Source organism: Rhinolophus hipposideros (assembly GCF_964194185.1).
Source record: "Rhinolophus hipposideros genome assembly, chromosome: 16".
In the NCBI taxonomy this organism is placed as follows: domain Eukaryota; kingdom Metazoa; phylum Chordata; class Mammalia; order Chiroptera; family Rhinolophidae; genus Rhinolophus; species Rhinolophus hipposideros.
In genome coordinates, this window is record NC_138062.1 from 27,941,705 (window position 1) to 27,968,086 (window position 26,382).

Below are 26,382 nucleotides of genomic sequence, written 5' to 3' on the forward strand. Positions count from 1 at the left end.
CACAAGTTCCACATATATCAACTTATAAAGCCTGACAATATTCTAATTCAACTTATATTAGTTAATGAACCGTTTATTTACCATCTGTCTTTTCCTTTGCCAATCTTTCCTTTCCTCAGTCCGCACTCCTGTCCCCTGCCCCATTCTCTTCTTACCTGTAATCACTAATTCCACACTGCATAAGCATTTTCAGCCTAGGTACTGTTTCCTTTTATACTTACTGTGATAGGAAACTTCTGGATTATGGTAGACTGTGGATGTGCTCACCAATCCTGCCCATTATCTATATTCTGAGAATACTACATTACCTTCTAATCATCAACATAAATACATAATCTAATCTCATATAATTGTTAGACCTTGTTCCCCTGGACACAATGCTTAGCTCAGGGCAAAACGTCTAACCTAAAATCAGAGATCTGCACCAATAGTTCTTTAATTAGAGTAAGAGATGTTTCCTTGCTTTGAGGATCATGGACCTGAAAAGATAAGAAGCAGAGGTTAATAGCAGCCATTATGTCAATCACAGAGAAAGTCTATCTAAGTAATAAAGCAGAGAGGAGAAACAAAAGAGAATGGGAGAGAGGTGGGGGAAGAGAAGGAGACAGGCAGAAATTGACAGAAAGACTGGACCTCAGCTGAGTTGGATTTCTGTCAGCTGTACCCCAATGAGTCCTGACATGCAAAAATGGGAAGAGTATTGTTATAAGAGATATAACTTCTGTAATGTCTCCCTTGTAAAAGAGATTATTATATTATGTCTACAGGTGATCAAAAAGGCAGAGGGAGGTTGTCATTAGTAGTGTAAAAATATTTCTGCTTTCCTCCTTCCAGCCACAGCGTTGGAGTGCCCTTCGCTTACCACTTTGTAGTTAGGCCAGTGAAATGTGAGCAGACATGTTTCACTTCCAGGTAGAAGCTTTCAAAGCCAATGTGCCATTTGTCATGTTACCTTTTTCCTGCCCTGATGATTTTTTACTTGACAAAATTAAGCTTGGTAACCTTATGTTGTCCGCATTGCTGTTAATTAAAATTCTACGTAACTATGAAACAATTATTTTTTGTTTGACCATCAGATCTAAACACTACTGAAGGACTACAAATCTTTATATGTTTAATATCCTATGATTATTTTTAATGTAACAACATGCAACCTGATGGAGTCTTAAAGAAACCTCTTGCACCATTCTCTAGCTGCCCTGACCAATACGATAGCCATTGGCCACATGTGGCTCCTGAGCACTTTAAATGTGGTTGGTCCAAATTGAGATGCACTGCATGGGTAAAATACATACCCAACTTCAAAGACAGTAAAAAAAAAAAAAAAAAAGAAAAAAAAAAGAAAAGAAAAAGAAAACTCTCAATAATTTTTATATTTTGGATATATTAAGTTAAATAAAATGCATTATTAAAATTAATTGTACCAGTTTCTTTTTACTTTTTTAATGTGGCCACTAGCAAATTTTAAATTGCATATGTGGCTTGTATTGTATTTCTTTTAGACATCATTGTTCTAAAGTCTAAGTGTGTTCATGATTAACTATGATTAAGATTGTGTTCTTTCTGGCAATGGCTTGTGTTTGCATGCCTTTGCAGTCACACCAAACCATAATAGCTGACTTCCATCTGTTACACAACAGCCTCCTCTCCCCGACTGAAGTCCCTGCTCCTTCTCATCTTTTGCAGCACATGGTCATAGACTAGTCCTTTTTCCGTCTCCTTTTGACTCTTTCAATTCATTACTCAGAAAAATAATGTCCACTTTCATATCTAAATTCATCAACCTAATGTATGACACTTTCCAACAACTGATTACCCCATAGCTCTCCAATACCGTTTATTTGTCTTTTCTGACCTAGACCCATCCAGACCTACTACTATTTGCACGTGCTTATCTTTTGCACTCACTTGTGTTTAAAGTTCAGTGTTGTTTCTATTACTCTGTCGATCCACAACCTTCTGTCTTTCACACTCACTGCACAGATTTTCTCCCCTAAAAGATCTCCCATAGTCACCTCCACATAGCTGTCTGTATCAGTCTCCTGGATGCCCTCTCACATCTCCTTTACCATGTTATATAATACATGGCATGAATTTTCATTCAGAGATTTCATTAAAATATATTTTAGGTAATTCATATATGTGCATTCTGGATCCATCTAAGTTATAAATTACTTTGAAGCAGAGTATTGTATTTCATAAAATGACAGAGCTATAATGCATCTGAAAGATCCACTATTTGCTTTACAAGTGAGGCAGCGGAGGACCAGTGCATTTTAAGTGACTTCTCAGCGGTTCTATGTGTAATCAGTGACAAAACTGGGTCTGGAGCTTCCCATCTTCTACTGCTACTACTGAAACAAGCCACCTTTACTTTTCTAATTTATTCTTCTTTCCAGCATGTAGGACATGCCCCACACATAAAATAGGTAGTCGGCTGAGGTGTGCAGAGGCATTCGCCGCTGGTTGATGGATAGTGCCTAAAGGGTAGGACACTGGATTATTACGCTAGGGCTGAGAGCATTAAATCTCCTGTCCGGGTGGCCCCATGGAGTGAAGAGCAATCTAAATCATAAGCAAGTGAGCGAGGGTTAGACGCAAGGCTCCTGTCACAGCAGGGACGCTGAAGTGCAATCTGGACAACTGAAGAAGCTGAAGCCCAGCTATAATAACTGAGCATGTGCAGAGGATCTGTGGGGAAAGAAGAAAGGACGATGTCTGCTCAGAGAGCAACAGGTTGACAGATATGAAACAGCGCACTTAGTTTCTAGATCCTATCACTGGCTCAATCACAGACCATTTGCTTCTTTTATACTGTCCGTCTTGAACTAGGTAGGCTCAAGCTAGATAGAATGAGCCTGAAACTTGTATATCTTCAATTATAATCATTTAAGGGAACTAAGTCAAGCAAAGTTAATAATACCAAGCTCTACATATAGTTTGCTCTTAACAAATGCCATAAACTAGTATTTATTTCATGAGATAGATGATACATAGGTAGATAGATAGATAGACAGACAGACAGACAGACAGACTTTAATGTTGAGTTGTTAAACTTATCCTCATCTTCACACTGTCACTTTTTCAGAGTATCACCATTCTGTCATGTCTCTGTTACATCCCTCAAAGGAAACGCATGAGTCCACATGGGACTTGATTTGCCATTTAATGGCTAATTTCCTGCTTAAATGATGTAATAGCTTCTGATCACTTCCACCTAGGGTGAAATTGTTTAGATTTTGTATAAAATATCTTTTGAAATACCTGTACTTATTCATTGTTGTGTCCCTGTTGCACATTTTGCTTGATATTATTCCTAAGAAATCATCTCATTTTGGAATTTTTTATTAATACCAAACCATGACAGCTAAAATTGTCTTTTGGGGTGACTTAGAGGTGATGAGTATCTCAAGAGTATTGCCAGATTGCCAGCTGTCGATTAGAAGTGTATCCATAGGATGAAAAATGTGACAGCCTGCATTTTGGCCCTGCGATTGCACTGATTCTTAATTTATGAGTTGGTTTAATTTATGACTATCTCTACATCATGAGACTCTGACTAAGGTTTTACCAACCTGTTTCATTGAGATATTCCCAGGTCTACAATAAAACAAACATTTAGTAAAATGGCTGTTTCCACTATTGAAAATGATTGTGGCAAGTAGGTTCAGAAGCCTGGACAAAAGCCCTTAAGTGTCATTAGCTAATTTTCAAATATCATGCTGCAGACTGTAGTAGTGGTTGTCAGTGGTGGTGGGATGAAAAAAACCACAAGATTGGAAACTTGAGCCGAGATAGTGCAGACAGGTTCATAATGCTTATCTGGCTTGACTCACTAGGTTATTCCAAGAAGTAATTTTCAAACAGAAGGTTTTGTTATTATTCCCAGTGCTTCAATCAGTTTTAGTAGAGGTTCCAAGATAAGAAAGGGTGTTAGTCTCTATGAGCCTGAGTCAGCACCACATCTAGGGTAGAAAGCCCTGCAGTGCTCAGCCAAATCTGTGCAATGATATCAGATTCTATCAGGCTGGTAGCGCACGTTTATAACTGAATGATGTGGGGAAGGAAGAGATGGCTAGCAGCATACACCATCTTTTTTTTTTTTAACTCTTTAATGTATGTCTTCAAACTGCAAAGCGAAAGAGAATGAGAAAACACACTTACATTCAAATTTTAGGTGAGAAGAATTCTATTTTAATTTTCTGGCAAAAAATCAATACTTGAACATTTTCAGGGAAGTCTTTTGCTACAATGCAGTTGTTCTCAACCAGGAATAAGATTACTTCCCAGGAGACATTGGCCAATGTCTGAAGACATTTTTAATTGTGGAAACTAGGGAGTGCTATTGACATCTAGTGGGTAGATGGGTAGAGATGCTGCTAAATATCCTACAATACAAAGGACAGCACCTCACAATAACAAATCTCCTGGCCCAAAGTACCAATAGTACCTGGCAGTGGATTTTTTCCACCAGTATACCTATATAAAACTAATATTCCAGATTCACTGTCTTTGCCAAAAATATGAAAGAAATGGTATCCTGAAAAAAACAAATGTCTAACATTGTCCATTTAGATAAATGTCTATTTTAATAAAATCTAACCTAGTCTTAGTGAAATGAAAACTTATTTTGAAATGTTGCACTGATCATTTGAGATTGAAAGTACATTGAATGTATATATTGTTAAAGAGTACTTCTTGATTACTGGTCCACTAACTGTATATGTCTAGGATATTAGCTCCGGCAAAACGTTCAAAACTAACAAAATAACATTAGGATTACTTTGAAAACTTTATATCAACTTCTTTATGCCGGACATTTCCCAGCTTTACTGTTGAGGACCTTCTTAGGGGGTCCCCCTTGATGTGTCCCACAACATCCTTCCAGGAAGTGCTATTTCTAAACTAAATAAAAAAACATTAACCACTCTAAAACATTTTAAGTATTATTATAAATCATAAACACTTAATGAACGCTTATTAAACATTAAATGAGCATTCAAATTCAGTTAATCATAAATATGTCTATCAAAAAAATAGTATCTTCCTTAAATAAAACTACTGATCAATGAACAAGCACTTGTAAAGCTTCCTATACATCATTTCTTTTCTCATGGTATTAATTACTTCTACAGGAAAGAACAAAAGCAGTGTTAATAAAACCTGTAAGCCACCGTTTAGAAATAGGCTTCTTATGGTGAAGTCAATGATGTAAGGACATGTAATTTAAATAGATTCTACCTGTAGAGTGGTTAGGAGGCATTAGCCTCACAAACACATTTCTCATGTCAAGGGGTTACCCTCTTGTTCTGGCAATAATTATAAAGTTGCAAACTACTAAGAATGATATAGCCTGGTTAAAAGAAAATGCATTCCATGGAAATGTGCTTTGCATTTGCATACTCTTTTTCCCACTGATAAAAATAATGAAAATCAGCGTCATGTGAATGGCTGCCATTTAGTAATCAACTATTATGCATGAGGACCTATGCCAGACGTTCAGTATGAACTGCGCTGAATGTCCAGATAGACGTTTTCCTCCAGAAAGCCAAAGCTCAGCTAAGAATAAGCAACACAATTCTAAAGTAACAGACTGTGATTCAAAGCCAGGAAATCTTTACTCCACAACCAAGGACAGGTCCTGGTCTCCACTGTCGTAAAACTGATGAGTTCAAGAAAATTCAAGATTTGCTTTTCATTTCTTTGTATTTTTTTCTTCAAACAATAACCTATCATTCAAATGCCTACACTCAGACAGATCATAAAAGATTGCTGTGGTTACACTTTAATTCTTGCTTTATAGTTCATTCCACAAAAGCATTTTGCCCTGTTTTTTGTTTTGTTCTTTTCCTAGCCCCAAATCATAGAGGGGAAAAAATATATTTTTTTGTTTGTAATATATCTGGAGTTCAATTTCTTTCCAGTAGTGTGATCTTGATCAGTTCAGACGTTTGTCAGTGTTCATACACACCCTGATTTGTAGACGTCGCAGGACATAAAAACAAGATGTTTAGCATCAACAAGAGCCTGTACATTCTCTGTCTGAAACTTTTCCTCGCTGGCTGAGCTTTGTCTGTGTTTGCGCGGGTGTGGTGTGTGTGTGTGTGTGTGTGTGTGTGTGTGTGTGTGTGTGTGTGTAAAGAAGCATATTAAGACTTTTAAGAGAAGGAGGGTGGGAAGGAGAGAGTCTGAGAGAGAGGAGAGAGGGAAAGGAAGAAAGAAAAGAAGAGGGAATGGAAAGAGAGAGGGAGAGGAAATAAGAGAGAAAGGAGGGAGGACTGCTTTATAGCTGCTAAGATTGCAGACAGAAATAGCACACAACCACCGTGAGCTTCATGCGACTCAGAAACCAAGACTAAATTATATTCACTTTTCTTAATCAGTTGCTCAGAAAGAAGGAAATGACATCTGGTCCTGTCCTCTTCTACCTCTTGATTTTTGGAAAATATTGTAAGTATGCTCAGTATTTAATTTTGTATACCTTAGTATTTTATGAAATGATCACAAGTACAAATGTTACTTACGTGATGCTTTTGAGATAAAAATGCTTTCTTCTGACAAAACTGTAATCTCATTTCAGAATTATTCTTCTTAATACATTTCTGGTATTTATATTAAAAACTGGAATATGTTGTCAGTGTCAGGACTTAAGCAAGACTAGCCTGCCAATATCAACCAATGCTTCATAGCAACCAATTTGTGTAACTGATATTAACAATTAGTTTATAAGTCATTTTATAATATTTTATAAGTCATTTTATAATATTTCAGGAGGAGTAGTCCCTAAACAGGTCAGGTTCTAGGAATATGCCCGTTGAAATATCCTGGGAAGTCTTCACATCTGTTCTGGTTTTTATATGGTTGTAATGGTCCGTTGTCCTAGTCCTGTGTGATTTGATATCGTAGGTGTGCCTCCGCAGAGGGAGACGCATTTGAAAACTTTTTTTAATCAGTAAGGTTTTTCATTATCCCTTAAAAGAAAAACATGGAAAAGTACAAAGCAATGAAAAACACAGACACATGAAAAGCCCAAATGGACATTGTGCTTTTGCTATAATGACAACTTTTGTTTTCTCTGTGTGTGCCATAGGTTATTTTTCAGAATTTTTTTTTAATCAAGGGAAAGACTCGTTCTGCATTAAACCCTATTTAAATTATATTATGTAAAGAGAAATAAAATGGTTTTTGTTTCTTGGGTAATAAATGATGAGAAGGTCAAAGCAAATCAAGAAAGAAAACTTTCCGAGTAACTTCAGTATTTTGTGATCCTGGCCAGGAATGAGATTTAACAAATTTAGAATTCACAAGCATGTTTGTATTCCTTTATCTATTATTTTATTTATTTTTTTATTAAATGTATTGGGGTGACATTGGTTAATAGATTATATAGGTTTCAAGTGTACAATCCTGTAATACATCATCTGTGTTATATGTTTACCATCCAAATTCAAATATTTTAAAAGTTTACAAAAGTTTGTGTACACAAAGGTATTCTATTAAGGAATGGCTCAGAATAAATTTAAATCCTAACTCTCCCAATTCTGATGGCATGTGCCACACCAGCGTGATTTTTTTTTTCCTTTCTCTCCTTTCCTCCTGCCTTCTAGTACACCTCACTTTAATGGTCAAAGGAGGGAGACAGCATCAAAGTCAAAAAAAGATCAGAATCCTAGAGAAACATTCTAGTTTCCTGGCTTTCTCCATCTCTACTATTGATTACTGACATTCCCATTTTTTAACTAGGGAGGAAGGATCAAATTGCAAACACCCACCAGAAACCGGGTGTTTCTAATTATAATCCAAGTGTTTAAACTATCAGAGTTTTGAGATTTGGCACCTACCGCCTCTTAAATCAGTAACATATTCTACCATCTCTTATTCCAGTTCAACGAAATGAATAGATTGATTAAGCCAAAGAATACTTCCAAATAGGCATTCTAGTATGAGGAATTCAAGGGTAGATGTGCAAAAGGTGTTCAGGGCAGGTTAAGAAGTAGCTTTGGCTTATGTGCTACCTACCAGCCATTTCAGGTTAGTAAAAAGATTCCCTGCTTACATATTCTTTTTTGTTAATAAAAAATTATTTTCAAGGATAAGGGGGGAGAGGTGATAGATGAGGGTAAAGGGGATCAAACATATGGTGATGGAAGGAGAATTGACTCTGGGTGGTGAACACACAATGGGATTTATAGATGATGCAATACAGAATTGTACACCTGAAATCTATGAAACTTTACTAAAATTGTCACCCCAATAACTTTCAATTTAAAAAAAATTATTTTCATGAGCAGAAAATCTAAAATAGATAATAATGATGATGATAATGTCAAAATCCTCCAGCTTTTTAAATTTAAGTTCTTCTGATTTAAACTTTTTTTGATCATGTAACTGTGAGTCCTGGAGAACTCCAAGCCCTCATCCTTCTCTGCCTTCCACAAAGGATGAGGGCATAAACATCCAAGGCCCTCTGAGTGGGTAGAGTGGAGGGGCATTTGACAGGGACCCCTGAAATAGCCATCCATACCCATGACTCCCCTTTTAGTTTATCTCATCACTCAGCCTCACCTAGGAGAGGATTTCCTATGTGTCCAGCAAAAGAAGTCAACAGTGACATAAAAGGGAAGTCTTAAATCTCTGCAACTGCCCCATGTTTGTTTGTTTGTTTGTTTGTTTGTTTGTTTGTTTGTTAATCCACTTTCCAGTTGCCTGGGAACAGTTGTCATGGGAGACAGCTGACTTAAGATGCTTAGAAGCACTATCATGTACCATCTCTGTGGTTTTTTTGACAATGACTTAACCTCTCTGAGGCTTAGTTTGTAAAATGGCAATAAAATCTCTTTTACCCTATCTACCTCCCAATCCCCGTGTTTGTTTTTTATTACATGAATTACCTCCCTGTGTCTTCAAAACAACTCTATTCTGTAAATACAATTAAGCACACAAGGAAGGCAGGGCCCGAAGACATTCAGTACCTTCTCACAGGACTCAGGGTAATAAATGCCAAGATGTGAATGTTTTGAAAGCCTATGCTCTTTCCTCTAGGCCATGAAATTCTCAGTGGAGGTAATGTGTGTAAAAGGGCTTTGCAAACGTTAAGCCCTTTATAGACTTAAGCAATTATTAGTCAGCATTTTAACCCAAAATACTTACCGAATGCCAGCTACTTGAATAAGCAGTAAGTAGGACAGAAAGGATGACTACAGCATGATTCCTGCTCTGAAAGGGTCGAGTGGAGAAGACAGCAAATTAATCTGGGATTGCCAAACAATGAGACAAGGGCACAGGAGAGAGAGACATTAAGATTCAGAAAAGGTTTCCTTTTAGCCTAGAGAAATTCCTCAGTCTATAGTCTAGTTAGCTATATTGCGCCAGTGTTAATTTCTTAGTTTTGAAAATGTACTATGGTTGTGTAAGATTTTACCATTAGGAGAAGCTGGGTAAAGGGTATATATAAAGGTCAATAATTTGAATGTATAGAAAATTAGACTCCACCTGTATTAACCCCAGGATTTTGCTTAGAAATCACTTGGTTTCCAGCACCTGGCACAGAGCTATACACATAGTAAGTACCAATAAATATGAATTTAATTCCTATATTAGCTTACCTCTCCCTCTTCTTGGATATCTACCTATTGGGTATTTTTCTCCCCTCATTATCTCCACACCCCTGGTAGCTCTATTATCTGTCTTATGCGTAGAGATCCAATACGCTCTCCTCTTCTTCAATTCTGCACCTTCACCCATCATCCTGATCAGAATGACAAGCATCCATCACTGAAACCAACAGCTCTTTCCTTCTTTGGAGATAGGCAGGAGCAAGTTGTTAATGTTTCAAATTTAGGTTTTGTTCTCTATGGCAACCAAGACAAAGGTTGAGTGGAAAAGGACTGTATAAAGCAAGGTCTCCTGCTGCTAGTGCTAGAAATTGATGTTATCCTGTTAAATAGTTATATTGTATAGTAATTTGGATATCTGATTTTTTTGTTATATAGATCCATTGCATAATTGAGTACTACCTGATTAAACTAAGGCCACTTTGTTTCTTAAATCTTCCATAATAACAAATATATCTTTTATAGATAATCAATGCTCTCAAAAAATGTCTAAGAATTATTATTTGGGAGAGGGCCTTTTGGGGCTTTTTCACTGGCGGCTTTAGGCCACGTGGAGCCCTCGCCTCTGTCATTGTGCTGGCTCCTCTCTCCACCTCTCTCCTCGTCATCCTCCCTCCACTACCCCTCCCCTATTTGCCACAGGAATTCAAGTTCTCATTCTTGGAGAAGAACAACACAGATCTCTCCTTAGCCCCTGTCTCTGAACCCAGTTCCAGGTCTACATTCAGTCAGGGCTGCCCCTTTGAATGAAACTGTCACCATGTGATTAGTTCCAAAAAAGGACAACAGATAATCTTATGTATTCTTTAATGTAAGATTCATTCTTTTTAAAGAAAAAAACACTTAAAATTTGAAATCATTTTTTTGTTTTTGTTAGGAGATGGAGTATGCACTGGAACACAGAGTCCGTACAATTATATGAGCTATTTCATTGATTAAAATATCTCGTTGCACTAGTGTCTCCTGAAAACCTTTCCTCTTGACTCATATCTAATTCATTTAAAGAAAAATAGTACGAAGAGTTTTTTTCTGCCTCCCGCCCTCTGAGTCTCAAGTGAATTGCTGTCTAGTTGGACAGTTTCTTCTTATGTCTCTCAAGGACTTTTTTTAATTTAAGTTTCATAAAATCAGACTTTTCTGAATTCAAAGGTAATTAAATTTCAAAGGTAATTCAAAGGTAATTAAATTTATAGAGTACAATGCCCTTGTTTTTACATAGAAACTGGGGCCATATAGCTGCATTCCATTTTGTTTTCAGCTCTGTTATCCTTTAATCACTTTTAAAAGTGGGTCTCGAAATTTCATATGTAGCATAAGAAGGGCAGGAAATATCAGAAGGGTAAAATATCACCTTATAATAGAAAGAACCTAGACTGCGGTTATGAAAATCAATTTATTATCCACCAAAATCCTGTCGTCAAAGATTGAGACTTTGCCAATACACTTAAGCAATACAATCATTTTTTCACATACCTGCATGGTAGGTAACTGTTTTAAATCATTCTCACAACAAGGAGAGTATGGACAGAAGGGAGAAGGGTTCTGATTATACTTTTCTCTTCCCAAGTCCGTGCTTGTATCCGGCCCAGGGGAACTTCACTGAAAGGGGCTTTTAGAATCCTTAGAGTAGTTTAAGATCCAGTGGATGTTTTCCCAATCTACATTCCCTCTCCTCTCCAGTGCATGCTCCAGTGCTATTCCCCAGACAACTAAACTATCCATAAAGCTACAGTCCTTTCCATCCCATGCCATGCAGATAATGGATCTGGCCCTAGGAGCCATCTCCCTGAGGTGAGGGGGGGGTCTTTTTGTGTTGCAAGTTGAAAAATGAGACTTGGATATTGCTATACAAATGTCCAGTGAGGCTACAATGGACACAACTTTGCCAACTTCTCAGGAATAGTTGGTAGTTTCCAGTTGTCTTCTAGTTTCAAGACAGATGTTTTCTTTTCTCTAGATACCCACCCCCAAACAGCTCAGGCACCAAATAACTAGGTGCTTAACCTCACCCATTATCCCTTCCTTCCCCACCCTTCTCCCAAAAAGAATACTATCTCTTCTGTCTTCCTGCCTATGCTGAGGCTGGTGCCAGAAAAAGGAGGCAGAGTTGAGACTGTTCACATTTAATAGAGTCACGTTGAACTTGCTCTTTTCCCCCCTCACCCCACCTTAGCACACACACAATTTCCTGAGATGGAGTAACATGTTTTCCAACTTTGTGAGGAAGGAAAGGACACTTAGAGAAGCAACACAGTGCATCTTCACTGTGTATAAAGCTCCCCAAAGGTACTAAACAACTCATGATTTGGTAGCAAATAAATCCCACACTGGTAGTAACTATCCATTACCATGCCAGTCTGATTTCTTATTTTTCGTGTGAAATGAGACTGTCTTTGAATTTTGGTTCCTGCGTTGAGATGAAGTGGGTATGTGAAAACTACAAAGTCTCCCTGGTCACTGCCTCACCTCCTTCAAGTTTTGATGCTGCTGTGTGCTCAATTTCTCCTCCTCTTCACTTCTCCCACATATGGTCGGTTTAGTGCCAAGCGCAAATTTCTTTCCTTTCCCCAGGAACGTTTCGTTTCCTGGCCTCCAAGTGGTCCAGATATTGATTTCCAATTCTAATCAACCAATTCCTCTTTCTCCCTTAACACTTGATTTCTGCTTTTTTATCGTAACGATTCTCTTTATTCCTTAGTCTCACCATCACTCCTGACAAAATCCACACAAAGAGAAACTGTGCTCTCTTGGTCCCAAAACTTGAAATCAGAATTCTAATTCCTACCCACCTCTTCTCCCTAATGTCCCCTCCTCACAAATTAGGACTTTCATAAAGGGTAGTTGCCTATTAAATATACCCTATGCAGATTACATGTCTACACCCATTTTGTGGTTACCTGGATTCATGGACATTTGGGCTGATTTTTGCAGTATTTAGTAAGATGGTTCCAACATTGGACCCTCACAGTATAAAAAAGTTATGACCCTGAGTTTTCTGTAGTTGTGGCCATTTAAACACATAAATGTTACTTTACAGATTTGATATTGAAATGTTATAAATTAAGACATGCAAATGAACATGAATTGATAAATTTTGAACAAAATTTGTAAATGTATGTACCTAGATCGGCTGAAAGAAATCAGAAAAGCTTTTATTCAGGTCCCATATTGCAAGTATAAATTATGAAAATAACTGATTAAGTTCTCAGAAGCATCAGGCACTGGTTTCTGAGATAGAACACAATTCAGGCTGCCTTTATGTTCACTAACAAAACCTCTGATCCTTATCTTTCCTTTTCATCCTCTTCCCTCATCTTCCATAGCTCATCGCAGCCTTCTGATATTTTAACAGATTTTTCCCAGAGCAGGCTAGAAATGCTTGACTCGTTTTCAGTAGTCCATAAGATTTTCCATTTTTACTTTCCTGGTTGTGTCTGATTTGTTGGAAACTGCAAAACTGCTTCGTGGTTTATAAATGTTTCTACTTTCTCACACATTTCAAACTTAGACAAGAAGACGTCATCAGTCAAGCTTTCTGTTAGGTTCTCTTAACCTCCATGTAACCTCTCTCTTTGTGTTAAGATCAAGAGAGGTGGCTGGTTTGGCTAAGTTAAATTTAGTTGTGTTTTTTTTCTGTTCTTCTGATTGTAGTCCTTACCCCTGATCTTTTGAGCTCCAACAGCACAATTTATGCTCCCTGGAAAGAAGGATTGTCTTTGTTGAAATTCAATAACTTTTCTCAGTCACTAAGCATTTATCTCTAGTGTTGACCTGAAATAATGTGACAAATCATTTGTCCATCAGATCCATTTTAGTGTTAAAAAATCTGTATAAATCGTTTTGTCGTGCTGCTGACACTTAGGCATCTTTTTTCAAAGTTTCTATGCTAACATAGATAGCAGGTTCAGTATTATCCTCACGCTCCGTTATAGTCATTACCTAGGAGGAGCTGCATAAAAAAATTAAATAGATTCATTCTCTTCCCTCTAGATGTTCGCAATCTAAGACAAATAGATATGAAAAGACACAAGCTATAATTATTAAATTAAAATGTGAACAGATAGGTCAAGGCTAAACATTTTATCATTGTGATATCCCCATACCATTGTTCCTATGGTATAGTTATAATGAATGCCTGAACAGATCAATGAAGAAGGAAAAATGAATGTGATACTTACTGATCAAGAAGCATGGAACATAACAAGGCAGTGTACACTACAGAGGAATCAAAGAAAGAATGGTGCTAAATGGTGTAGAATATAAATAAATAGTGTTTGTGGACAGAGAGCAAGCCTACAGAGATAAAAGATGAATTCAGTGAAATCACCCAGCAGCCCTCGATATAGACGCAGGGTAAGGAACAAGCTGAGACATGTGTCTGTTGGTGATGAGGTTAATGTAACCTTTATAAAGCCATTCTACGTGACCCAGTTTCCGAATGGGTTCACATTTAAAGAAACTTGTGTAGCATGAGGTATTCACCTTTATTCATGGTTCTGAAAAGATTTGAAGAGTAGTGCATCATAAATGAGCTACACAGTCCTATTAAAGTTCTATTAAAGTTCTATGCTCTCTCCTCTTCTCTATCATTCTTCAAGCCCCAGCAGCCCTTGAATCTTCTTACCCACAAGATTTCTCCCTTGGCTCCAAGGCTGTGGGGACACCCCATCTGCCTCTCGTTTCCCCATCAGCCCTCCTGACGCACTCCTAACTAAACACACCCCTTGGCTGCGAGGCCTTCCTGGGCCCAAAGTTTGTTTTCTGTTAGGACTAATTGTTTCAGGAGAATTCACCTCTCAGGTTTTGTCCTTTTTTATTTTTTGTTTTTCCTCAGAAAGCACAAGGTAGGGGAGGAGTTCAGAGGTTAAAAAGGCAATGCCAACATTCTTTGTAAGGAAATGTCAGGATGGAGGAACATGTTATAAACTATTACACACAGACACACACACACTTTAATAGTTTTCCCCCTTCATTAATATTAAGTAAATCAAAACTAGATCTAGTATATGGTAAAAATAAATTGTATTTTAGGCAACAAATCCCAGATATGCAGAAATGAAATTTTATATTTCTATTACTAAACTTAGAGCTCGTAACTCCTCCATAAAATGATAGACATTTAAATTTGCCAGTTCAAAGTAGTTTGGTTTAAAAATCAGGCACTTTTAAAAAAATAAATACAATCTTAGTCATTTAAGAATTCTTACCTACTCCACCTTTTCCCCTTCTGCCCAATAGCATCTAGGTTCAGGGGCAGCTTCTGAAATATCAAAGTGCAAGGGCAAGTAGAGAGAGAGGCAGGTGTAGGTACATCTATAGTAATTTGTCAGCTTCTTGTGATATTTAACTCATTCCTCCGAGTGTTGGCATCGGCACCCACAAAGCATGTAACCACTTCCATATTCTGCAGCTACCAGGACCAGATAATCCAGATGCTTCTGACCCAAACAACAACACAGCCTTATGTTGACTGCTCATAGCCAGGCTTCTGAGGAAAGCATACAGACCTCGGATAACCTTCCTTGCCTGTCAGGGGTTTGGGGCTGACTCAGACCTGTCTCTAGCCTGCCCTCCACCATAGACACCCAGTCCCCTCTCCACATGCGGGCATGTGGCTTCTGTTAGAGACTTGCCCTTTCCTTGGGAATCATATTAGGATTCGAGATAAAAATCACCTCTGCGTAGGCAACGTCCCCCCCCCCCAAACTTTCTTGGTGATTTCCTCCCCCTGCGTTCCCCTAAGGAGTTTTAGATTCCAGAGGGACAGGATGTTTTGTTCTCACATTTAGCTCTCACCAAGTTCAGAAACACTGCTTCGAGGCCTTCACACGTGCTTACGCCCCGCTACAGATTGTGGAAAGACTGACTCAATGATCTATGCCCTTCAGTATTTGGTCTTGATATTTAAAGCTAAGATGGTAGAATTCAAAAACTAATCATAAATAAAAAGAAAAAAATATTCTCTCTCTCAAGCATCTGTTTTTTGCCATTGAAAGCCATGACATTTAGGGTTTAGAACTCAGGCAATAATTTGACTATTCTAGAAAGGTTCTTTTGTGCTCTCCCTTCCCTAGGCAAGAAAGTACAAGACAGTGTACTGCCTAGTTTTGGTGGTGGAAGGATAAAAAAAGGAATAATCAAGAAAGAAGCATATTTGGATCTATCGTAAAAGCATGAAACTGTAGGGGCAGAAAACGTTTCCCTTCTTTCCTCTAGATTCTTTGGCTGATCTAAAAATTAAAGTGACATAAGACAGATTAACAGGAAAAAAACCAAACTTCATACGTACAGAAGACCCCTTCTGTACATATGAGACCCCCCATCCACCCACCCACCGCTACACACGCACACACCTCCCAGCCATCAGGTAATTGAAGCTTATATAACCTCCTGATCTAAGCAGAAGGGAGTCTGGGACTTTAAAGGGGAAGAAGACAATTCCAGGAAGATGACAAGAGCAAATGTTTGGTAAAGAGATGTTTGCGCTGCCATGCATGGAAGTCTTTCTGATACGAAAAGTTACCTCTGATAATAGCTGTCTTCCTGGGACAATCCCCTTTCTAAATTCTTTCAGACTGTTAAGGGGGAGACAAAAGCTTTTCCTGAGTCTGCCAGCTTTTAATTGCTTTCAGCTCAAAACAGTCCACATGCCTGAGTGGCACACTTTGGGGTGGGGTGTGCTGCTCCCCCTCAGATTACTTGGTAAACAGGAATTGTAAGCATGAAACCACAGTAATTTGAAATCGTAATGAAATATCTTAGTAAAATATAAACTTGAGAATTTACAAGACACCCAATATCAAATATTTAGCTGTATTTCTCAATAATGTTAAGTGGACACAAGTGAATGTACCTGTTTACCCTCACTTTCAAAAAAATTTCTAAATGAAAATCAAAATTTTCAATATGTGCATAACGGTGGATAGAGTTATTCACTTTATCAAAGGGGTATCTGAATTTGGTATATCTTAGGTCACACAAAAATGTGCCCTTTCTGTTTGGATTCTTACTCAAATATCATGACTCAAAATCCTGTACCCCTTCTGGGAAGACACCCTCCCACTCTTCCATTCTGTTGCCCAATCTGATTCCTCTTATTTCACTTACCTTTTGTGTTGTTTTTATTTTTAAAGCCTTTCTCCTACATTTTACTATATGCTTTCTTTTCCTGTTGTTCTAACCAACACTAACCACAGTATTATAGATGAGAACATCAAAATGAAAAGTGTTATTCAAATTGTGAAAACTCCCAGATTGTTGTGTTTATCTATTAACTTTCTCCCGCAGATCCTTTCTGATGGAAGGTAGAAAAGCAAAGGAGTTTGTGATAAATAGTCTGGCATGATGTTCTCATCCTCCCTAGATGCTGTGCTGTCACAAACACTCTCCTCTAGTTGTCCAGGAACCAACACTACTTTTAAATTTATTCTGGGGGGATTGCTGCACCTTTTTAATATCTATTTAAATGTGTTTTATTCTCTATATGTAGATACACAAAAATGCGCTAGACCACAGGTACCAGATTCTGATTATTGACATAAGTTATTTATATTGCTATAGTTGTAGTTAGAGTCAGTTACATTATTGAAGTTCTGTGTAAGTGATAGACACTTGTAAGTGTTGTTTAATTAAATTTTCCCAGAAGGGTAATGTATCCTCACCTCTCCAGATGAGAGACTAAATCTCAGACTTAGGAATTTGCCAAGATTTGGAAGTGCTTAATTCAGGGCTTGAACTCAGGTTCATCTGACACCCAAGTCTGAGTTCTTCCCATTTACCATACGAACACCAAAATCATGATACATAGTTATGTATTCCTTCTCTCATTTTATGGGATATGTGTTCATATTCCCATCTACAGATGGGCAAACTAACCAAGCAAGTTGAATGTAATTTAGATCTACCACTTAATTGCTTCCCCAGGCAAGAAGAGAAGGCACTGCAAGAACAGGTAGAGCGTGGGCAAGGCTACAGAGACTGGAAAGGGCAGGGAAGGTGAAGGAGGTGATGAGGAAGGCGGGGTGGTTTAAGGCAGGGCTGAAGCAAATGACTGGAGAGAAAGTTAGAGAAGATCATTGAATTATGTCATCATGTCTTTGTAAGCCACACTTAACAATGTACTTCAGACTACAGTAAATGAGTCATTGGAATGGAGGTTTTCCATGGAATGATATAAAGAGATTTATTCCTTAAGAAGGAGCTGTGGCAACTTACCAAAGACGGTTTCCAATGTGAGAAACTAAAAGCAGTTACTAAAGGAGGTGTGGCCATTGCATGTGAGTCACTAGAGAGGTAGAGGCTTGGTGAGTCACCAAGTCAGGTCAGCTGCTGGGTTTTTCACATTGTTTTCCTAGGGCCTTAATACATATCTAATGCATTTTCTCTCTGACGGGTACCTATAAAGTAGACAAAATATGTGTGGAACACAACACAAAGCTTTTGTTTAATCCTCCGAATGTGACAGGACTGGCTTTTCTGACATCACACTCACTAACACCCAACTATATCTCTACTTCTCATTCCCTCTCATTCCCTTCTCATTTGATCTCCTCTGTGCCTGTATTTACCACGCCTCCTATTTCTCTCGTGTTTTCTAACTTGCTGTTTTCTTCGACTGCGTAGGGCTTTTGGATCCAATTTGCAAATAAGGGAATTGATCAAACATACCAGAAAGCATTGTTCTGGTATGCTCGCAAAGGTGCGAGCAATAATGAATGGACAATAAATAAATGGACAAAGTGTTTATGCACAGTCATTTGAATCCAGTGGAAGGTACTGATTATCTAGAAGTACAATCTGTACTCTTTAATCAATGAGTAACTTTGAAACACAAGGCCGTTACTAAGAAATTATTAGCCAGCAAATTTAAGAGTTTTATTCAGCAACTGTAACTTCCCCGTTACTAAGAAATTATTAGCCAGCAAATTTAAGAGTTTTATTCAGCAACTGTAACTTCTCAACTGTGAGAAAGCAGCATATATATAAATAATTAAAAATATCATATTCGTGGAGCCACGGCCTAATATATATAGGAATATAATTTTACTCCCTCTGTTTTAATACATTTACATTTTAAGCAGTAGCACTATCCATGATAGGTTTTATGCCCAGGAGTACATTCATTACTTTATTTCTTGGGTTTTCCTTTATAAAGGACACAATGAGAGTAAGAGGAAATGACGCTGAAAGTTTAAGGCACAACATTAAAAATGTATCAGCAATACCCTCAACCCTGAGCATATTTTTAATCTCCCTAAAAGTTGTGTCACCCTGGTCATTTTATCTAGAGATAGAGCTTGCCAGAACATCTTTAAAATAAGAATACTTTATATCATTCTTGAACGTAATTATTAACTCAAGTATTGAACGAAAAAAGGTTCATGACAGAAAATGGGCTCTTTTTGCAAACTGTATACATTATATAAAAAAACATAGCTAATGACTTCTAACATGACTGGAAATGTTATAACTACAAGTCATAGAAAACTGAAAAATAGTTTCAATACATTTATGAAAACAAAAGTGAATCGCCATCAGGTGGACTAAGTCATATCATTGCACTGGGTAAATTACTTTCTGTTACAAATTAAGTGCACATTTGGAAGCTGTATTGACTCTTTAAAAACAACACAGTCAGAAAATCATATACATTCTGGAGTTGTAATATTGGTGTGCTAAATAGGGTTTATACTGGTAGGCGGAAAGAATTCCATACATATTAAATGTACAAAGTTTTGTTTATTGTTTCCCCTAGAAAAGTAGATCCCATGCCAATTTGTCAATTTATAGAAACCAAACTAATCTAGGAAAATAGATTTTTGTTCACTTGATTAATACAGATGTATAGTCTAAGTTCCAAAACTAAAATCCAATTACTCTTTAGGATTTTCACCATCATTTGATAACAAACTATAGCTGAGGTAAATACAGTATTATTCCACCAGCAGCTTTACTGAAGAGTTAGTCCTGTTTTCAAATACTTCTTTTTATCTCTTTCTTGCCTTATTTTTCACTTCCTTTCATCCTTTCCTCCCCTTTCCCTAAGAAAACAGCTAAGGCTCCTTAGTCTAGCTGTTCCATAGACAAATCTGTAGTCCCTAGAGTTGCTGTGAAGCTGGTAAAGGGCTCACGTCTTTTAAGGAAACAAATACTTGGTGGCTGACTAAACTAGGATTAGCCTTGGCATGCTTTTGGGGGATATTTATAGAAATTGGAAATTGGGTCCTCACTAGCTGAAGCCAGAGTCTGGAGAGAAGGCCCATAACCATTAAGGAGATCTTCACAGCACCACCATTTAAAAATACTATTCTACATGTGTCACATACATAGACAATTATTCATTCTCCTTTGCTCAATTTTTTTTTCTTTTGGCTTCCTTCTATATGTGTAGCACCAATACAAGCCTCAGAAATCAATTGTGGACAAAACAAGGAAGATCACTCGTTCACCTATGGGAATTGACATTCTGGTGGCGATGGTCAAATCACAAAAATGTAAATTAATAAGTAAAATGTTTCATATAGTAATGAATGTTGTGAGGAACACGGGGGTGGGGGGAGTGTAATAATTAGCAAGGAATATGGAGGGACTTTAGATGGAGTGATCCCACTCTCCCTCAGGGAGAGATATTTAAGCTGAGACCTATATAATGAGGAATAGCCAGCCATGACCCAGGGGAAGCACAATCCAAGCACCCAGGTCAATGGAACAACTAACACAAAGACCCTAAATTAAAACCAGATTTAGCCCATCCGAGAACAGTCGAATTCAGTGAGGAAGGAAAATTGGAAAGAAACCAAGTCAATATACGAGAAGGAGAAGCTCATTCAGGTTGAAAGGTGAGGATAAAAAGTTTGGATTCTATCCTAAGAAAAATGGGGTAATAGTGGGATGTTTGAAAGAGGACATTTCCTTGACCTAACTTATTTTTAAAAGCTCCCTCTGGCTGCCGTATGGAGAACAGGTTGAAAAGAGGCTAGAGTAAAAGCAGGAAGTCCAAGTGAGAGACAACTGCAGCTAAGAAATGACAGCGGCGGACACTATGGGGAGAGAAGCAGAGATGAGAATTCACACATTTGAGATCGTTGTGGAGTGAATGTCTCCAGCCATTGCTGAAGGATCACAGAAGCGAAGTGAGGGGCAAAGAGAAAGATAGTCCTTTGTCCCTAAAAGATGAGAGAATGCAAAGAGAATTGTAAGGATCTGAGAGCCACAAAAGGAATTTTCTTTTAAAGGAGAAAAGAATATACAGAAAAATATCATGGAATCTGTGGCTTCTCTGCTTAAAAATTCAATTCTAGAGAAAGGGTGCTTTTTCTTACCTACCACAGATGAGCATCTAACCCATTTACTGGTCTAATGAGCTGGGTACAGGTAAGCAGGTCAGCAGGCAGCCACTCAAAGTCGCCCCGGGGGCAACTGCAATAACAGAGTATGACCAAAGAAGAGAAAGTGAATCCTTCCTCACTGTTTAACCTCCTCACCTGAATTAACAGCCCATTCCAATCACAGGCTTCACTCTTAATTTGAGATGACAGCTTGGACAGACCAGGAAGACAGGCAGTCATGAACACAAACTAAGTACCCACAGGTCACTATGTTCATTAGAACTCAACCATGAATGGTTTGAGGACGGGGGTGCTCTATGAAAGATTAAGAAGCGTGTTAACTAGTTCCTGGTAGACATTTATAAGAAAATAAAGGCATAAGCAGTATCTACTTGGTATCAGAGAAGGTCCTAGCATCAAAGTGGGCCCCATGTGACTCTTGGCATCTTAGCCAATATTCATCCCATGGTGCTTACAATGTCATGAATTGATGACTGATTGGATGCTATAGATTCTGTTAAACGTATTTTTAGCACAGTTGTTAGTTACAAGAGAAGTAACCTGGAAATTAAGGCCAGTGGACTTAGAGAGAAGAGAAATGCACATTTAGTACATGTGACTTCTGGGAAAGGCGGTGAAGGACTCTTTCACATCCATTAGCTTCATCTAATCATACCAGGAAACTTGGGAGGGAGATTTATTAATCCCCGTGTTCTAGAAGAGCAAATTGAGAAGTTATAAAACCTGCAGTGACATGACTGGGAACTTCTAAGAATAACCTCCATGTCCCATGGCAGCCACACTTAGCTTGTGCTATGAGCGGCAGTACAAGTGTGTGGAGCAAGCCTTGGGGACTTCTGTTGTCTGAGGACAATGCGGTAATTCCAAGGAAAGGAAAAAGCAGGATAGCCCAGCACTCAGATTTAAATAAGCTTCTTTGATTGCGATGAATAATAAGTGGTTGTATGGGAAAGCATTAAAATTAAGCCCATTGTAGCTGTCATTAACAAAATAATAGGCGCCATGGGAATTCTAAAAAGGAATCACTGGCCACTTAACCTGTTGTCTGCAGATATGCAGTTGGCCAGTAGTCACTTCCCTGAGCTGCCTCTTAATGACATTCACAATCCTGCTTATTGTATCCCCCTAAAAAGGTAATATTCTTTCACTATGCATCATGAAACATCTATGTCATGTCCAATAAAACCTTCTCCAGCTCTCATAGCCTGTAAATACCTTTGACATTGTCCTTTGTGTTAAAAATGGGAGGTGGGGGAGAGGAATCATAGAAACAGAAATACTATGGAATGACATATCTTAAAAATAATATTTCTGGCATGAAAATTCTTTGTGTCTTACATCCATAATTCTCAGAAAGCTAAAAGCACACATATGAGTACATTACATATGCACACACAGATGTATATGGTATCTGGGGAATTTCATATTTACTCAAAAATTGTGTGGGTATATGCTCAAATACCAGGCAAAGGGGGAGTTAAATATTCTTCAAATAATAAAAATTTTAAAATCTAGAAATACAATCTGTTTCAGCTGCAATAAATTCAATATTAAAATATTTACCAAACTTATTTAAAAAAAAGACAAAAACATTTTTTTTTTACTTTGAAAAATTTCAAACCTACAGAAATATTACAAAAGTGGCACTATAAACACCTTTTTGCCTTTCCCCTGGATTCACCCATTGTTAGCATTTTCCCACGTTTGCTTTCTATCTCTCACCAAATGTACACACATACATACATATTTTTTCTTGCAGAATGATTTAAGAGTAAGTTGCAGACATTTGACTCTCCACACCTAAAGACTTCAGCCACTGTCTCCTAAGAATTCTCTAAGCCCCCATACAATTACTAAATTCAGGAAATTTAACATTGATAAAATAAGACTAACATAAAGTCCGTATTCATATTTCATCAATTTGTCCTCATTATGACCTTTATAGAAAAAAAAATATTTTTTTCTAATCCAGGCTCCATCCCAGGATCACACCATGCATTCAGCAGCCATAGCTTTGTAGTCTTCTTTAATCTGAAGACAGTGATGTGAGATTTGAAGAATGTGGGCCAGTTGTTCTGTAGAACATTTCTCAATTTGGGTTTGTCTGATCCAAGAGTATGTATCCTCTCTTACGTATACCTGAAAAGTATACCTTTTGCAAACACAAGACTGTTACAAAAGTTATCATAGACATATACCAGCTCTCCTTTTAATGTCACTTCCCATTAGCATCAAATTTTCTTTAAAATTATGACTCAGAACTTCCTGTTTTCATGTCTTGCTTGTTCTTTTCATTCTGCTCCACCAATCTTGAAACAAAGACATTATATTTATTTATCCTGACGAACTTTCTGAAGCCGTAACCCTACCTTGTCTTCACCTGTTTCAGGCAATCATTTTCAGGCGTCCTTTACCTAGACACACTCATAGTTCTCATGCTCCCCTCCAGGGTAGAGTCTGTATGCTATTTTCATCGATCCCCTCTCTATCAGAAATGCATTCCGATGTAACAAAGAGCAAGACCAAACCGCAGTGACTTAAACAAAGAAGAATTTAATTTTCTCACATGAGCACAGTCCCGAGTAAGTGCATGCTGGCATTGGAGCAGGAATCTGGCCATGCCATGAGGGTCCCAGACTCATTCTGCCTTTCTATTCCACCATCTTTTGTGCACTGGTGATTATGTTAAACATTCATCTCCTGATGCACAGAAAGATGGCCACTGTCTCGCCAGGCTTACATTTGTGTTTAAGGCAGGAAGAAAGGGAAAGCAATAGCTTTTCCAGAAATTCACCCAAGAAGACTTCTACTTCTTAGATCTCATTGGTCAGAGTTTGGTCACGTAGCCATGTCTCACTGCCAAGACCGCGGGGACAGCGGGAAACAAAAGTATCATTAATGTTGACGCCAGTCATCTCATCATCCAGTACTGAACAAAATGGGAATTCCCTTGTTAGAGAGAAAGGGGAAAATGGATAATGGGTAGGCAACTAAGGCTTTCTCTGACTCCTCCCAATCACTGTTTAAATCTATTCATTCCCTACTTCTCAATTCCACTCTATATTTCTTCTCTACGTTACTTCATTTATCTTTTCTCTCTAGTACTTCCTGTTGAAAAATGAACTTTCAGTTATTTTTATTAACACTTCATCTTCCGCCTGGAATCGAATAACGTTATAGCAGCTGGAACTGTGTCCTTTGACATGTGAAGAAACCTGCAATCCAGTAAGATGAAGTAACTTGCCCAAATTTGCCCATCAATTTAGAGCCACAGCCAAGAATAAAACATAACCCTACTAAGTCAGTAATGTAGTATCTGCCACTCAGAATACATAGTACATATTTTTCCTCTCGGCTGTTTGGTCCCTCTTTCCCATACCTTGGGTATTTAAAGTTCTCTATGAGGCTTCATTAATTCAGTTTATTTCTGAAAATTTCTCTAAAGAGGAAAAATAATGAGAGAATTGTATTTCCCCCTTTATTTTTTTTTATTTACTCTTTAAATATGAAGGAAGGAGAAGCTAGGGTAATAAACCATTCTCTTCATTGGAAACCATAGCTCCATATGAACCATGGATTTATAAAGCTGCCTTCTCCAATACACTGTCAAGAAACAATAGGAAAATGTTTATTTAGAAGCATCATGTTTTTCTTTGACCTTGTGAGGAAATATCTTGGAATACTCAGGGCAACACAAACATGAAATGCCCCCAATGAAGCAGCATCTCATCCTTGCACTGAAAGATTTCAAAAGAGGAACAGATTACCCAGAACAGAAGTCAGTTCAAAGGTATAACTGAGCTTGATTATGAAAAGTAAGACTTAAGGTGAAAAAAAAAAAAAGACATGCAGGGACACTGTCATATACCACAAAAGGGGAGGCAGAAGTGAAATGACTTTTCAGGGGCTCATAGTCAATATGGGGGGACTAGTAGAGGCACAGCAGTTAAAAATGCATGTTCTAAAATCAGACAGACCTGAGTCTGAATCTCAGTTCTGCCACTTACTACTAGTTCTGTGATCCCCAAGCAACTTATTCCTCTATGTCTTTTACCTGTAAAATCATGATAATATTAATAATTATTTAGTGACGTTGTTATAAGGATGAAATGAAATGAGGCATGTAAAGTGCTTAGCACAGTGCCTAAAATACAGTAAATGCTACAAAACGTGAAAGAAAAAACTACTAATCAGAGTGAAAGGTTAATATAATGGATTCTTAGGTTTAAAAAACTAGGTGTGGCTAGTTGGGATGCTTTGACTGTAAATCTAAAGTATAATCTCAGGGAAGCCATTAAAAACGTATTACCCAGATGTGAGATGATACAGATTGCAATCACAGTTGAGACAGTAGGAATGGAAATAAGATGCTGAATGGAAGAACTATTAAGAAGAAATACAACTGCCCTTGATTTAGGATCTTTTTTCCTTGGCTGCACTACTAGCATAATAAATAAAACTGACTGCTATCTCATCAGTGAGCGGGAATAAATTATGCTTGGAGAGTCAAGAAAAGAGTTTTGTCATAGTGTGAGATATATGCTAGAAAGGTATAAATAGAAACTTTAGAAATTTTGACTACTCTATGTGTTGGGAAAAATGTACATTTATTAAATAAATGCTGACTGAATGCTTATCGTGGCAGAATACTAAGCCCTAAGCAATGTTTCTAATGACGTCTTATCCAACTGAAGATCCCTTATCCTAGAACGTCAAAAACTTTGATTCCTGAAAACCCAGACATTAAGCAAAAAAAAAAAAAAGTAGGAAAGAAATCATGTCCTTTTTCAGGCCCTCATTCTTAGCTTATTTGCTCACTCTTTACTCAGACGTCTATCACGTCTGAATATCTGTATTTTTAGTTATAGCTGATTCAAATAATAAATTAGAAATGGTAATTAGAGTACTGAGACTACAGAGGCAGACAAATTAATAATAGTTGAAGTGACAGCTAGTGAAGAATTGTGGAAAAGGACGATTAAAAAACTGACAGAACTCCTAGGACACAAGTCCCCTGAAAAGGCCCTGAAAGCACCATCAACGTGATAGCCCACATTCACAAGGGCATGTTAATATTGTGTTCAGTAGATTTCCAAAACTTAAGAAGTAAAGCTAAAAACAAAAATTCAGCCAGACACACCAATATAGAAACTTCTGACAAGTTTTGCTAAAAAGGGGAGACAAGAAAGAAATGGGGATGTAACTGGTATGGGCCATGATGGGTTTTTGTTTTTTTGTTTTTTTGTGTGTGTATTTTTTTTTTTTTTTTTTTTTTTTTTTTTTGCTTTGTCTTGGTTTTAAAAAGGGAGACATGCCAGCATGTTTTCAGGTTGTTGGGAATGATGGGGGAAAGAGGTTAATGATGCTGAGGTAAGGGAGAACAATTGAAGTGTGTCCTGAGAGGAGTGAGGGGGTGGAAC

At 37.8% G+C, this 26,382-nt stretch overlaps 1 protein-coding gene across 2 annotated transcripts in view; it reads left to right on the forward strand.

Annotated features, from left to right (window-relative positions):
* Positions 1-6,174: 6,174 nt before the first annotated feature.
* RXFP1 (relaxin family peptide receptor 1) overlaps positions 6,175-26,382 on the forward strand; it is a 90,113-nt gene continuing 69,905 nt past the window's right edge. For both annotated transcript variants that reach the window (XM_081077004.1, XM_081077005.1), the window contains exon 1: positions 6,175-6,450. In XM_081077004.1, the coding sequence (XP_080933130.1) occupies positions 6,402-6,450 (49 nt within the window). In that variant the 5' untranslated portion in view covers positions 6,175-6,401. The remainder of the gene's footprint in view (positions 6,451-26,382) is intronic.